General features: G+C 42.1%; 1 protein-coding gene across 1 annotated transcript in view; it reads left to right on the top strand.

The window, feature by feature from the left end:
• The window catches only part of ANTXR1 (ANTXR cell adhesion molecule 1), a 313258-nt gene that overhangs the window by 252067 nt on the left and 46905 nt on the right, over window positions 1-14286 (top strand). The window contains exon 17 of the mRNA XM_082254810.1: window positions 4101-4181. Within this exon, the coding sequence (XP_082110936.1) occupies window positions 4101-4181 (81 nt within the window). The remainder of the gene's footprint in view (window positions 1-4100; window positions 4182-14286) is intronic.

Here is a 14286-nt window from a genome sequence, read left to right as displayed (position 1 = left end):
GTGATTCTTAAGTGAACTTTGAGAGCTTGCTTTTAAAATAGAACCATAGGCAAAACTTTTTTTTCATCTTTGGATAGAGTAAGAGAGGGTTATTACCCCTGTCAGTTTTGTTTTTTGTTTTTTTTCTTGCTATCTACTGTATGTCCCATTGGGTGATTTACCTTCACTTCCTATCTTTTGCCGAAAGAGAAAAGAGAAAGAAATAAGCAGAATCCCTTGGGACCCTCTAGGTCAGTGGTCCTCAACCCTGGCCTACAGGGCCCACTAACAGGCCAGATTTGCAAGATAACTGAAATGCATCCCAGGTGATATAATTTGCTGTTCAGTGATTGCAGTACTCTAGTCTGCATCTCCCCAAGGTAATACTTAAAATCTGGCCTGTTAGTGGGCCCTGAGGACCGGAGTTGAGGACCACTGCTCTAGGTCACCAGAGCTAGTGTCACCATTGGAAGATTTCCCCTCTAATACTTTTCTGGAGACAACCCAAAATTTTAGATTTTATTTTACTTTTAATGACAAATGGTAAACAGGACAAATATTGAATCTCTCAAATGGGGGAAAGTGTGAATATTGAGCATGGTGACATACACTATATTACCAAAAGTATTGGGAAGCCTGCTTTAACACGCACATAAACTTTAATGGCATCCCAGTCCTAGTCCGTAGGGTTCAATATTTAGTTGGCCCACCCTTTTCCACAAGGTTTAGAAGTGTGTCTATGGGAATGGTTGACCATTCTTCCAGAAGCGCATTTATGAGGTCAGGTACTGATGTGGATGAGAAGGCCTGGCTCACAGTCTCCACTCTAATTTATCCCAAAGGTGTTCTGTCGGTCAATTTCCTCCACCCAAAACTCGCTCATCCATGTCTTTAATGACCTTGCTTTGTGCGCTGGTGCACAGTCATGTTGGAACTGGAAGGGGTCATCCTCAAACTGTTCCCACAAAATTGGGAGCATGAAATTGTCTAAAATGTCTTGGTATGCTGACGCAGATAGAGTTCCCTTCACTGGAATGAAGGGGCCAAGCTCAACCCCTGAAAAATAACCCCACACCATAATCCCCCCTCCACCAAATGATTTGGAGCAGTGCACAAAGCAAGATCCATAAAGACATGGATAAGCGAGTTTGGGGGTGGAGGAACATGCCTGGCCTGCACAGAGTCCTGACCCCAACCCGATAGAACACCTTTGGGATTAATTACAGAGGAGACTGCGAGCCAGGCCTTTTCATCCACATCAGTGCCTGACCTCACAAATGCGCTTCTGGAAGAATGGTCAAACATTCCCATAGACACACTCCTAAACCTTGTAGACAGCACTCCCAGAAGAGTTGAAGCTGAAGCTGTTATGGTTCAAATATGAACCCTACAGACTGAGACTGGGATGCCATTAAAGTTCATGTGCGTGTAAAGGCAGGCGTCCCAATACTTTTGGTAGTATAGTGTATATCATCCCCCAGTAAAACATCAGTATGTTTGGGTAACTCTTATCAGATTGTTGGTTGAAATGGTTAAAACTGCTATTACAACATTTTTTGGAGAAAATATCACTGCTGATTTTGGCTGTTTTAAAAGTTCCTCTAGGCAAATACTTTACTCTTTTAGCCATATTACAACAAAAAAAAACTAAGCACAATTTATTTTGCATATAACTTTGCCAATTTGAAAAATTGAAAGAACTTCTGCCACTGTTTTGCCAGAAGTTTCAACGACCACCCAAATCTAGGCGTAACCCATTATTATGAAGAAACAACAGCTGGAAAAGGAACTTTTTTCTCTAATTTAGCTTTTTTTTCTTCTGCCATTGCCTTAATCATTTTGTTTGCCTATTGTTATCGTTGTTGTAACATTCAATTTCAAAATTTTTATAATCTAAAGAAAAATGTTGCAGTACTGTAAGGCAGGCTGCTACAAAATGAAAAGCAATCTTTTTTCCAATGTTTATGAAAAAAAACCTCTAAAGCTTTAGTTCAGTTCATTTTGCAAAAAGTTTGAGGTCTGTTTCAAGGCTCCAGGAAACAATAATAAAAGGGTTGCCAATGTTTAATTATCTGGCTGTCTCCTTGCAGCTTAAAAAGCTATATAACAATACATTTTAAAGTAGATCTTTGAGCATTGTTGCATTGTTTTAAAACAGCATGGTGTGCACTATAAGACTCGGTCCACACTACCGCGACTTGTCAGGCGACTTGTCAGCCTGACAAGTCGCGGTCCCTCGCGGTCCATTGACTGCTACAGGACCCGTTCTAATAGGAGCGATACAAGTCGCTCCGACTTAGAAAAAGGGTCCTGTACTACTTCGGGGCGACCTTGGAGCGACTTGCATAGACATTCATTATATGAAGTCCGTGCAAGTCCCGCCGAAGTCGCGGTGCACGGGACTTCACAAGTCGCCCCCGAAGTAGTACAGAGTCGTGAACCGACTCTTACTCCTATTTAAAGAGATACTAAACAAAAATATTGTGGCACAGGTAAAAAGGGCCTAAAGATGCCTACACATACACGCAACAGCCTGTAATTTCCTGTTTTGATAGCAATGCTCAAAGCCATTATGACAAACAAACCTTCAGGACTTCCTGAAAGTCCAGAAGCTTACCCACCCCTTGTTGCTCTGTGCGAATTCCTATTGACCAGTTAAACAGATCATCATAGCACAGAACAAATAGGAATGTATGGGGCAGGGCTTAGCGTGAAGCTTTAATGGGCAGTTTGAGGTGTCTGCAACTATACTTTAATTTTTTTATTTCACGTTAGAGTCTCTTTAAAGAGATGTTCGTTGTGCCCCTTAATGTGTAGCAAAAAGGTCAGTTTCCAGCATACATCCTTATGGCTACTCATCCCAGTATCACCTCTTCAGGCACTGCGAGCCTGCCTGGTTTCAGCTGCCTCTTTCACTAGCCCTCCTGGCTAAATTCTCCAGCACAGTCCTCCCGGACCTACACTCTTCCCACAGTCCTTCCAGACTGCCCATTCACCAGCCCACCCAGCTCACTTCTCAAAAGATCTGCTGGACATGCTGACCTTCTTTTGCTGCACTGTCACTTGCTCTCATGCCTGCAGGAAAGATTCCTTCATGTGTTGTACAGGGTTCCTCCAGTACCCGAGCCCCAGGCGCAAAGTCACCCTCCCCAGACTAGGGGGGCGCCCTCAAGGGCCTCCTCAGCACTCTTCCACTCAACTGCCCCTGCTGACAGGACCCATGAGTATTGATGAGGTGGCCTGCCCCCTGCCAGCCCATTTTGCTAGGGATTGGCTGGGGCCCTCATCAATACTCCAAGCAGCTCCTCCTAGACTCCACCCTTGACTTCTGGAAGCTTCTCCAAGGTTCCAGAAAGCAGGGAGAGTCAACAGAGATACTGCTGCTGAGTCATCCAGCCTCCTTGAGTCACTCAGCCCTGACCCAGATTAAACCCAGGTCTGGCTTTCAGCCAAGCCCACTTTACCTACACTACAGCTTACTCTGTACATCTAAACTAGCACACTAGAGGGTGCTACACCTTTAGCAACCCGTCAAAACTAATTCTGCTGAAGTCAGTCAAGATCAGGTTGGATTCTGACTATGGATTAGTGTACTTAAGAACTCTTTAATGAAGTAATTTTATGAAATTCTAAGAGATATCTGAACCCTATGGGGGGATAATCAAAACTGGAGCAAACAGAATCTGGAGCAGCTGTGTATTACAAACAATCTGATTTATCTTGTTAAGTTTTGAAAATGAAAGGCAGAATTGCCATGCACAATTGTCCAGACTCTGGCTGTTCCAGGTTTAAAAAATTCCCCTCTATTGGTTCTACCCATACAGCAAAGAAAACTTGACAAAGGATTGAACCTTTCACAACACTATCCAATAGTATATATATAATAGCAGACTGGAAATATCTCAATATCTTACTCCCCCAAAGCTATAATGTCTCTTAAAAGCTATAAAAACTGGCAGGTCAGTCAAACTGCTAAAGTTCCGCCAAAACCTAAAACTGCTTTTGGATGGGCTTAATCTTTGTTTATCATATTTAATTCTGATACATTTATTATGATTTATTATTTTCTTGTTAACTGCATAAACATGACATCACAGATTGTGTTCTTTTAATATTTATAGGGTAAACTGGATGCTTTATGGGTCCTTCTGAGGAAAGGTTATAGCCGGGTGTCCATTATGAGGCCTCAGCCTGGAGATAAGGTAAGGTTGCTATATGCTACCATTTAAATGTGGCAGAAATTTGCACTAATGGAGTTTATTTTAGTATAACATTCTACATGCTGCTTAATGGGGTTGACAGTGAAAAGTAAACATTTTGACTTGACTAAAAATTGCATGTGTGTGATTGGCATTGTACTAATCTGCCCTGAGGTAACAATAATTGCAAAACGAACTTCAAGGTAATTATATGGCAGTGAATAAAGATAATATTGCCCATAACCTTTTCGATGTTTGATTTTAATTTCTTACCTTTAGCAGTAAGGTTAAACCTGGCATTTACAGTTCCTTGCCAAAGTATTTACCCCCCTTGACATTTTACCTATTTTCTTGCATTACATTTAGAACACAATAGTCTAAGCTGGTGAAGTGAAATGAGAAAAATATATGCATAAAACTATTTTCTAGAAATAAAAACCAGAAAATTGGCATGTGCATATGTATTCACCCCATGCAACCAATTACCTCCAGAGGTCACATAATTAGTGAAATGATGTCCACCTGTGTGCAATCTAAGTGTCACATGATCTGTCATTACATATACACACCTTTTTTGAAACACCTAAGCAAGAGGCACCACTAACCAAACACTGCCACGAAGACCAAGGAACTCTCCAAACAAGTAAGGGGCAATGTTGTTGAGAAGTACAAGTCAGGGTTAGGTTATAAAAAAATATCCAAATCTTTGATGATCTCCAGGAGAACCATCAAATCTATCATAACCAAATGGAAAGAACATGGCACAACAGCAAACCTGCCAAGAGATGGCCACCCACCAAAACCCATGGACCGGGCAAGGAGGGCATTAATCAGAGAGGCAGCACAGAGACCTAAGGTAACCCTGGAGGAGCTGCAGAGTTCCACAGCAGAGACTGGAGTATCTGTACATAGGAAAACAATAAGCCGTACGCTCCATAGAGTTGGGCTTTATGGCAGAATGGCCAGAAGAAAGCCATTACTTTCAGCAAAAAATAATTGGCATGTTTTGAGTTTGTGAAAAGGCACGTGGGAGACTCCCAAAATGTATGGAGGAAGGTGCTCTGGTCTGATGAGACTAAACTTTAACCTTTTGGCCATAAAAGAAAACGCTATGTCTGTCGCAAACCGAACACATCACCCAAAGAACACCATCCCCACAGTGAAACGTGGTGGCAGCATCATGTTGTGGGGATGTTTTTCAGCAGCTGGGACTGGGAAACTGGTCAATGGAAACAGCAATGGATAAAAAATGAAGGCGTATGCACAATCACACATTGCCCAGTAATCACAACACAGCATGTTCACACATCGGCTGCAAAGACCCCATCTACATACCCATGGTGGACAAAAAGACAGGACATAGACAGATACAGTGAGGACACAAGGCAGACAAACAGGTTAAGCACAGAAAACAAAAAAGCCACAAAAAAAGCGTCCGGACGTTGTGCAAAAGGGATGCAATAAAAGGTCTGATCAGTGATCTATGTGGAGATGCACACTCATGCATTCAAAATTGAGAAAAGAGGAAAGGCCATAGACCAAATATTGCACTGTGCCCATGAGACCTGGCAATAATGAAGATTACTTCAAGCTTGTATTGGACATCTATGTCTTGTAAAGAGTCCAGATTCCCAATGGATATTGGCTCAAATGTAATCAATATATCACCACCCTTATCTTCCTAACAGACAACAAGTCTAGTTACATAGTTACATAGTCAGTCAGGTTGAAAAGAAGACACAAGTCCATCAACCAGTAAAAAGAAGAAGAAAAAAAAAACAGTATTGAAAACCCAACCATACAATCCCACATACACAATCCTATACCCGCAGTTGATCCAGAGGAAGGCGAAAAAACCCAGAAAAGCATGAGCCAATTTGCTACAGCAGGGGAAAAAAATTCCTTCCTGATCCCCCAAGAGGCAATCGGATATTCCCTGGATCAACTTTTTAGTACCCACTTACTGTATGTTAAGTACAACCAGGAAAGAATCCAGACCTTTTTTAAAGCAATTTAGTGAGCTAGCCAGAACCACCTCTGAAGGGAGTCTATTCCACATTTTCAAAGCTCTTACGGTGAAGAAACCTTTCCGTATTTGAAGACGAAATCTGTTTTCCTCTAGACATAAAGAGTGCCCCCTTGTCCTCTGTGCTGACCTTAAAGTGAACAACTCAACACCAAGTTTACTATATGGACCCCTTATGTATTTATACATGTTGATCATATCCTCCCTTAATCTCCTCTTCTCAAGAGAGAATAAATTCAATTCCTCTAATCCTCTAATGATGCATGCATATTCTTAGCCCCAAAGTGCATAACTTTACATTTATCAACATTAAACCTCATTTGCCACATAGTTGCCCAATGAAACAGTGCATTGAGGTCAGCTTGTAAATTAGAGACATCCTTTAAGGAAGTTATTCCACTGCAAAGCTTGATGTCATCTGCAAAGACTGAAATGGTACTTTTAATCCCAGACCCTATATAATTTATAAAGATATTAAAAAGTAAGGGTCCCAACACTGAACCTTGGGGTACACCACTGATAACCTTAGTCCATTCAGAGTAAGAATTATTACCCACTACTCTATGAATTTTATCTTTTAGCCAATTTTCTATCCAATTACAAACCGATCTTTCCAAGCCAGTAGACTTTACCTTACACATTAGTTGTGTGTGGGGAACTGTGTCAAACACTTTTGCAAAATCCAAGTATACTGCGTCCACAGCCACCCCTCTGTCCAAGGTTTTACTTACCTCCTCTTAAAAAGAAATCAGGTTTGTTTGACAACTTCTGTCTTTCATGAATCCATGCTGTCTGTTGCTTAAAATATTTTTCTCCAGCAAGAACTCATCTATGTGGTCTTTTATTAAACTCTCCAGTATCTCATCTATGTGGTCTTTTATTAAACTCTCCAGTATCTTCCCGACTATAGAAGTTAAACTAACAGGTCTATAGTTACTTGGCATCCCTTTTTAGATATAGGCACCACATTGGCCCTACGCCAATCCAGTGGTACTATTCCAGTCCTTAACGAGTCCCTAAAAATTAGAAACAAAGGCTTTGAAATTACAGCGCTCAATAGTATGTGGGCAGAAGGTTCCTTCCATGCAGGCTGCATTTACTCAGTGATGAAAGGGCTGTGTAATCAACAAGACTAGAAACAAATAACGGACTTAAGATCGAAGTACATGATATTGTTCCAAATAATTGATTAAACTGTTTATCGGTCTTACCACCCCGCCATCCTCAGTCGGCTGTTCTTTGGAGGCTAGATGTATCAGGCATGCAAACAACGGTTCTGGTGTCCGCTGAATTCCCGATGATCAAGATGTCCTATGCCTCGTTTACAGTGCCGAAAGTCCACAGTGGGGGAGGAGAGGGTGGGACCGAAGTCCGAGGTACCATGTAGTGTCCAATAGACAAGTCGTCTCTGTTTGCCTCAGAAGCCGAAGACGGGTCCGAAAATCCAGACACAGTCTTTTGCGCCGTTTGCACAAGTTCAAACAGGGCTAGCACAGGTGATGTTTGTGACGCCTAGGATGAAGTTTCACCTTCCAGCAGGACAATGACCCCAAACACACTGCTAAAGCAACACTTGAGTGGTTTAAGGGGAAACATGTAAATGTGTTGGAATGGCTTAGTCAAAGCCCAGACCTCAATCCAATAGAAAAGCTGTGGTCAGACTTAAAAATTGCTGTTCACAAGCGCAAACCATCTAACTTGAAGGAGCTGGAGCAGTTTTGCAAGGAGGAATGGGCAAATATCCCAGTGGTAAGATGTGGCAAGCTCATAGAGACTTATCCAAAGCAACTTGGAGCTGCGATTGCCACAAAAGGTGGCTCTACAAAGTATTGACTTTAGGGGGTGAATAGTTATGCACATTGACTTTTTCTGTTATTTTGTCCTATTTGTTGCTTGCTTCACAATAAAAAAAAAAAACATCTTCAAAGTTGTGGGCATGTTCTGTTCTGTAAATTAAATGATGCAAATCCTCAAACAATCCATGTTATCCATGTTAATTCCAGGTTGTGAGGCAACAAAACACGCAAAATGCCAAGGAGGTGAATACTTTTTCAAGGCACTGTAGTTAGTTTATAGTCAAAAATTCAGATTCCTGTCCTGTATTTTTCACAAATGGCCCCACAGTGACAATAATCTATAGTTCTGTTACTCACATTATTGTATGGTATATGATATTATAGCATAGTACTTCTTTGGTATAATTTGGCCATATTTTCTCGCACATCCAAAAAGAAAAATCCCATCAACTCACAGTACCCTACCTGTACTTAAAAGAATCAATGTATAGGCAAACTGCAATATCTTCAGAACCTGAAAATCACTACAATCATGAAAAATGTTTTTAGCAAGAATGGAAGATGATCTCATGTCTGTGGACAGCTGCCAAACGTCTGGTTGGACACCTTAGAAAACCTTGTTTCAATTGCTGTTTGTTCCCTTAAGATTACCCAGCACAGTAGCCGTCAGCGATTTGTAAAGCTGAGGCAAAAGACATTGAGAAATGGTCAAATTGTGCTTACAGTACATATATAACCATTTTCCATAATGTCTATGGACAGCTTTTACTGACATAACTGTCTAATAGTAGGTATTCCAAGGGGCTACACATACTGTATGTATTGGACTCTGAAATTATTTCCCAAATTGAGATACACGCTATATTCAAACTAGTTGGAACCCAAGTTGGAATGTTTGAATGCCCTCCATAAAGACGTATGCTTATGCAATTGCTGACTGTAGCAGCAGAATAAAAAATAAAAAATAGTTGATAACCCTGTGTTCCATGTCCTGCAATAATCCCTACTTCAGGAGACTGCTCGAAATATATTAATACAAGGTATCAAATAAAAACTGTGCAAAGAGGGTCTTCACTGTCTTCTGCCACGAAGAACACCCACCTTCAAACTTGGTCGCCTAACAAACATTTAACCTCCAGATTATAAGAGGTTAGCATAGCAGACACAATCTTCACAGACTCCACAGCAATAGATGAAAACTCCTGGTTGGTAGCTCTCCTCAACACTCCCAAACTTGTGTTTCCCCCCCAGGGATGTCCGTGCAGAACTCAGAGAGAACAAACCAACAGACCATGGGCAAATATCTTAAATTAGCAGGGTTTATTAAGATAAAATGTACTCGCAAACATCGAATGTGAAAACAGCATGTAACAGCTAACAACACCCCCCTGTGGCATGCACAGGGACGTTACAAACTAGCTCCGCCCAACGTGTCACGTTTCTTTGCACAGTAGTAGCAGCAGAATGCCAGAATTTTAAAGCAGAGTTCCACCTAAAACCAAAAAAAAATACCCCCGGGACAGTCAGGGCTAGTGCATTCCACAATGGATAGCCTCTGAACTGTCCTGGGTTGCACTTACCTGCAAGAAGAAATACTTACCTTAAAAATGTATTGTCCAACGCTGCCATCTCAGGTGTGGGCAGCTTGAAGCCAGCGCGATCCTCTTCTGCGTCCTCTTCCATCCTCTTTGGTCCCACCATGCACTGCACCGGCCCCGCCGTCACTTCCGGGGCTGCAGCGTCATCCCTACACAGCTTCTGGGCATGCCCAGAAGCTGTTTAGCAAGGTATGACGGTGCCTGCACCGGAACTGACGTCGGGGCCGGTGCAGGCGCATTGATTCCTGGGAGCGATGACGTTCAGCTCCCAGGAATCATTGCAAGCCAGGAAGTAAGGACTCGCCATGGCCGCTGAGGGAGGAAGAGGAAGTAAGGTAGGTATACTTACAAGGTAAGTAAAAAAAAAAAAAAAATTGCGATTATCCATTTGTTTTTCAGGTGACCCGGAGCAAGAAGATGGACGGAAGTTACATTTTAGGGTGGCACTCCACTTTAAGTTCTGCAGTGACATTTGCATGAAACATTAAACATCCTCCCCCCCATTAAACGTGCCATATCTGCCTTCCTCCAGTATTGTGTAAATCCTCCTCCAGCACCATGTAGAAGCTTACGCCTCCTGGGATACATGCTTATCCCAGGAGGCTTCAGGAGCCCGGACCTGTCATTCTCACCTAAGCAAGAATGGAGGCAAGGGGGCAAGACTTATCCTGTTGAGGGGGGAGGGACTGCATTGAGTATTTTTCTTTTTTGAAGACTCAAAAAACTCAGAGTCTCCAGGGTGCATTGGTGTTGATTTTTAAATGCTATGAAATATTCAGACAAAAACTGTCTTATACACACTGCACTAGGGTAACCCCTTTCTTGGTAACAACACACCAGAAAAAGGACTTCTAATAGAGCATAGAGCATTTGTCTGATCCTACAGTTCACTATTTCTCTGGCCAAAATGCTTGTTGACCAGTGAGAGTGCATGGATGGAGTGACATATCACTGGTTTGATGACCATTGAGTAAGCAATCTCAGGGGAGCAGGTGGGTGCACACTTAGTGATCCTGTAAGACTATTACTTTAAAATGTAAATAGAAGTAAATCATTTTTAGAAGCTTTCCTCTGGGATATGGTTTCCTGCCTAAAAAGGCAGACTAAAATCTTGTCTCTATAGACCCAAGAAAAACAGAAGCTTGTGTTAGCCACTGCTGTTATCTTCAGTGAAGTAATATAGTAATAATGAGAGTTACGAAATCACTGGCACGATGCCGGGATCTAAAATGTTTCTCCTTTGTTTGTGGCTATTTCAGTGGAATCTAAACATGAGGTCATAATTTAATTTATGTGGCTAAAAAGTTACATTTAATTTCAAGTGTTTAGTATTTTTGGACTGGAATACTGGAACAGACTAGTAGCAATGAGATTCACAAATTCTTTTTTTCAACGGTTAACCCTTAGCTATAAAAATCATGTATATACCGCAAAATCTATCACTTGTGCGTTACAACTGCCATAAATGGAAACAATTGCAAAACAACACACATATTGTTATCAGAGACAACCAGTGTGATCCTAACTGCCATTTTTCCTATTACCAATAGACACTGTAATATCTAAGCACTGGTTATGTATACAGTAATTAGAATAAGTAAAGATGGAGTGTACATCGTAGTACAAGTAGCTATAATGATGAACTAATGGCACCTCAAAGGCAGCACACAATACAAAAAGAAAAAAATCAGGTGTGAATGCAAAGATGCATAGTGTCTTGCTTTTTGCTTGGGACAATAAGACAGTTTTCCTTACCACTAGATTTCATAAATGACTGCTGTAAATTTACTTTCAGCACCAATTTTGATCATGAATAGTGTTGAGCGAACACGGACTGTATTATTCGTGTTCGTACCGAATAATTGGATTTTTTGTACCCGAACATGGACACGGACACTTTACTGTATGTTCGGGTAAAAATCCATGTTCGGTCGTTTTATTTCCGGGTTTTGCATGCTTTGGCGCTCTTTTCATGGCGGGCTTTCAACAGCCAATCAACAATCGTTTAACTGGTGTGCCTTAAGCCATCCCAGCCATGCCTGCAAATGTCTCAGTAGCTGTGATTGGCCGTCTGAAGCATGTGACCAAGTCTTTATAAGTTCCAGGCAGCCGCAGCGTCTTCATTCTGCTGCTTAGATCAGGGACAGAGCACACATCAACGTGCTGGCTGCTGATTAGGGAAAGACAGGCAGGAAAAAACCATTTGTGTCCGGATAGAATTGAGGGACAGGTCGGAGTGTTTAGGCAGGGCGAGTTGTAGGCATTTTAGGGATAGAGTCTGCTGAATTATAGGGTCAGTGTACAATCGATATTGCTGTGTGGGGGGTGGGGTGACTCTGCACTCAATCCTGATCTACGATCTCTTCTCAATCCTGTTAGGGAGAGGCTGCTGCTGCTGAATTTTAGGGAAACTGTGTTCTACAAACTACAATCGATATTGCTGTGTGGTGTGGGATAGGAGATAGGCAGGTGTCAGTGATCCACATCCATTTTTCTGTGTGTGAGCTGCAGTGAACACAATCTTTTTGGGCTGCAGTGAACACAATCTTTTTGGGGTGCAGTGAACAACGTCCTTTTTGGGGTGCAGTGAACAAAATCTTTTTGGGGTGCAGTGAACAAAATCCTTTTTGGGGTGCAGTGAACAACATCCTTTTTGGGGTGCAGTGAACACAATCTTTTTGGGGTGCAGTGAACAAAATCCTTTGTGGGGTGCAGTGAACACAATCTTTGTGGGGTGCAGTGAACAAAATCTTTTCGGGGTGCAGTGAACAACATCCTTTTTGGGGTGCAGTGAACACAATCTTTGTGGGGTGCAGTAAACACAATCTTTTTGGGGTGCAGTGAACAAAATCATTTTTGGGGTGCAGTGAACACAATCTTTGTGGGGTGCAGTGAACACAATCTTTTTGGGGTGGAGTGAACAAAATCCTTTTTGGGGTGCAGTAAACAACATCCTTTTTGGGGTGCAGTGAACAAAATCCTTTTTGGGGTGCAGTGAACACAATCTTTTTGGGGTGCAGTGAACAAAATCCTTTGTGGGGTGCAGTGAACACAATCTTTGTGGGGTGCAGTGAACACAATCTTTTTGGGGTGCAGTGAACAAAATCCTTTTTGGGGTGCAGTGAACAACATCCTTTTTGGGGTGCAGTGAACACAATCTTTTTGGGGTGCAGTGAACAAAATCCTTTGTGGGGTGCAGTGAACACAATCTTTGTGGGGTACAGTGAACAGAATCTTTGTGGGGTGCAGTGAACACAATCTTTGGGGGGTACAGTGAACACAATCTTTTTGGGGTGCAGTGAACAAAATCCTTTGTGGGGTGCAGTGAACACAATCTTTGGGGGTACAGTGAACACAATCTTTTTGGGGTGCAGTGAACAAAATCCTTTGTGGGGTGCAGTGAACACAATCTTTGTGGGGTGCAGTGAACACAATCTTTTTGGGGTGCAGTGAACAAAATCCTTTTTGGGGTGCAGTGAACAACATCCTTTTTGGGGTGCAGTGAACACAATCTTTTTGGGGTGCAGTGAACAAAATCCTTTGTGGGGTGCAGTGAACACAATCTTTGTGGGGTACAGTGAACAGAATCTTTGTGGGGTACAGTGAACACAATCTTTGGGGGGTACAGTGAACACAATCTTTTTGGGGTGCAGTGAACAAAATCCTTTGTGGGGTGCAGTGAACACAATCTTTGGGGGGTACAGTGAACACAATCTTTTTGGGGTGTAGTGAACAAAATCCTTTTTGGGGTGCAGTGAACAACATCCTTTTTGGGGTGCAGTGAACACAATCTTTTTGGGGTGCAGTGAATAAAATCCTTTGTGGGGTGCAGTGAACACAATCTTTGTGGGGTGCAGTGAACACAATCTTTTTGGGGTGCAGTGAACAAAATCCTTTTTGGGGTGCAGTGAACAACATCCTTTTTGGGGTGCAGTGAACACAATCTTTTTGGGGTGCAGTGAATAAAATCCTTTGTGGGGTGCAGTGAACACAATCTTTGTGGGGTACAGGGAACAGAATCTTTGTGGGGTGCAGTGAACACAATCTTTGGGGGGTACAGTGAACACAATCTTTTTGGGGTGCAGTGAACAAAATCCTTTTAGGGTGCAGTGAACACAATCTTTGTGGGGTGCAGTGAACAAAATCCTTTTTGAGGTGCAGTGAACACAATCTTTGTGGGGTGAAGTGAACACAATCTTTGTGGGGTACAGTGAACACAAACTCATACTTCTGAAGATTTGAGGGTGCTGCCTGTTCCATACTCCTCCTCCTACTGCTCAACCATCCTTTTAGGGGTACAAACAATAGTAATTGGGGCCTAGTGTGGTGGTGTACGTGTGAGATACATACACTTTCTTTTTGATCATATTTTCTATTCCGCTATTCAATTAAATCCTTTGGGGATCAATTAAATTGCGTGATAGTCTGTGTCGGTACGTGTGAGATCCACCTTTCCAAGTTTTTGGGGTTCATCTCATACTTCTGAAGATTTTAGGGTGCTGCCTGTTCCATACTCCTCCTCCTACTGCTCAACCATCCTTTTAGGGGTACAAACAATAGTAATTGGGGCCTAGTGTGGTGGTGTACGTGTGAGATACATACACTTTCTTTTTGATCATATTTTCTATTCCGCTATTCAATTAAAACCTTTGGGGATCAATTAAATTGCGTGATAGTCTGTGTCGGTA

This window comes from Pelophylax lessonae (genome assembly GCF_965119305.1).
Source record: "Pelophylax lessonae genome assembly, chromosome: 4".
Classification (NCBI taxonomy): Eukaryota; Metazoa; Chordata; class Amphibia; order Anura; family Ranidae; genus Pelophylax; species Pelophylax lessonae.
Note: the sequence above shows the minus strand (reverse complement) of the source record. Positions and strands in the feature narration are given on the sequence as shown.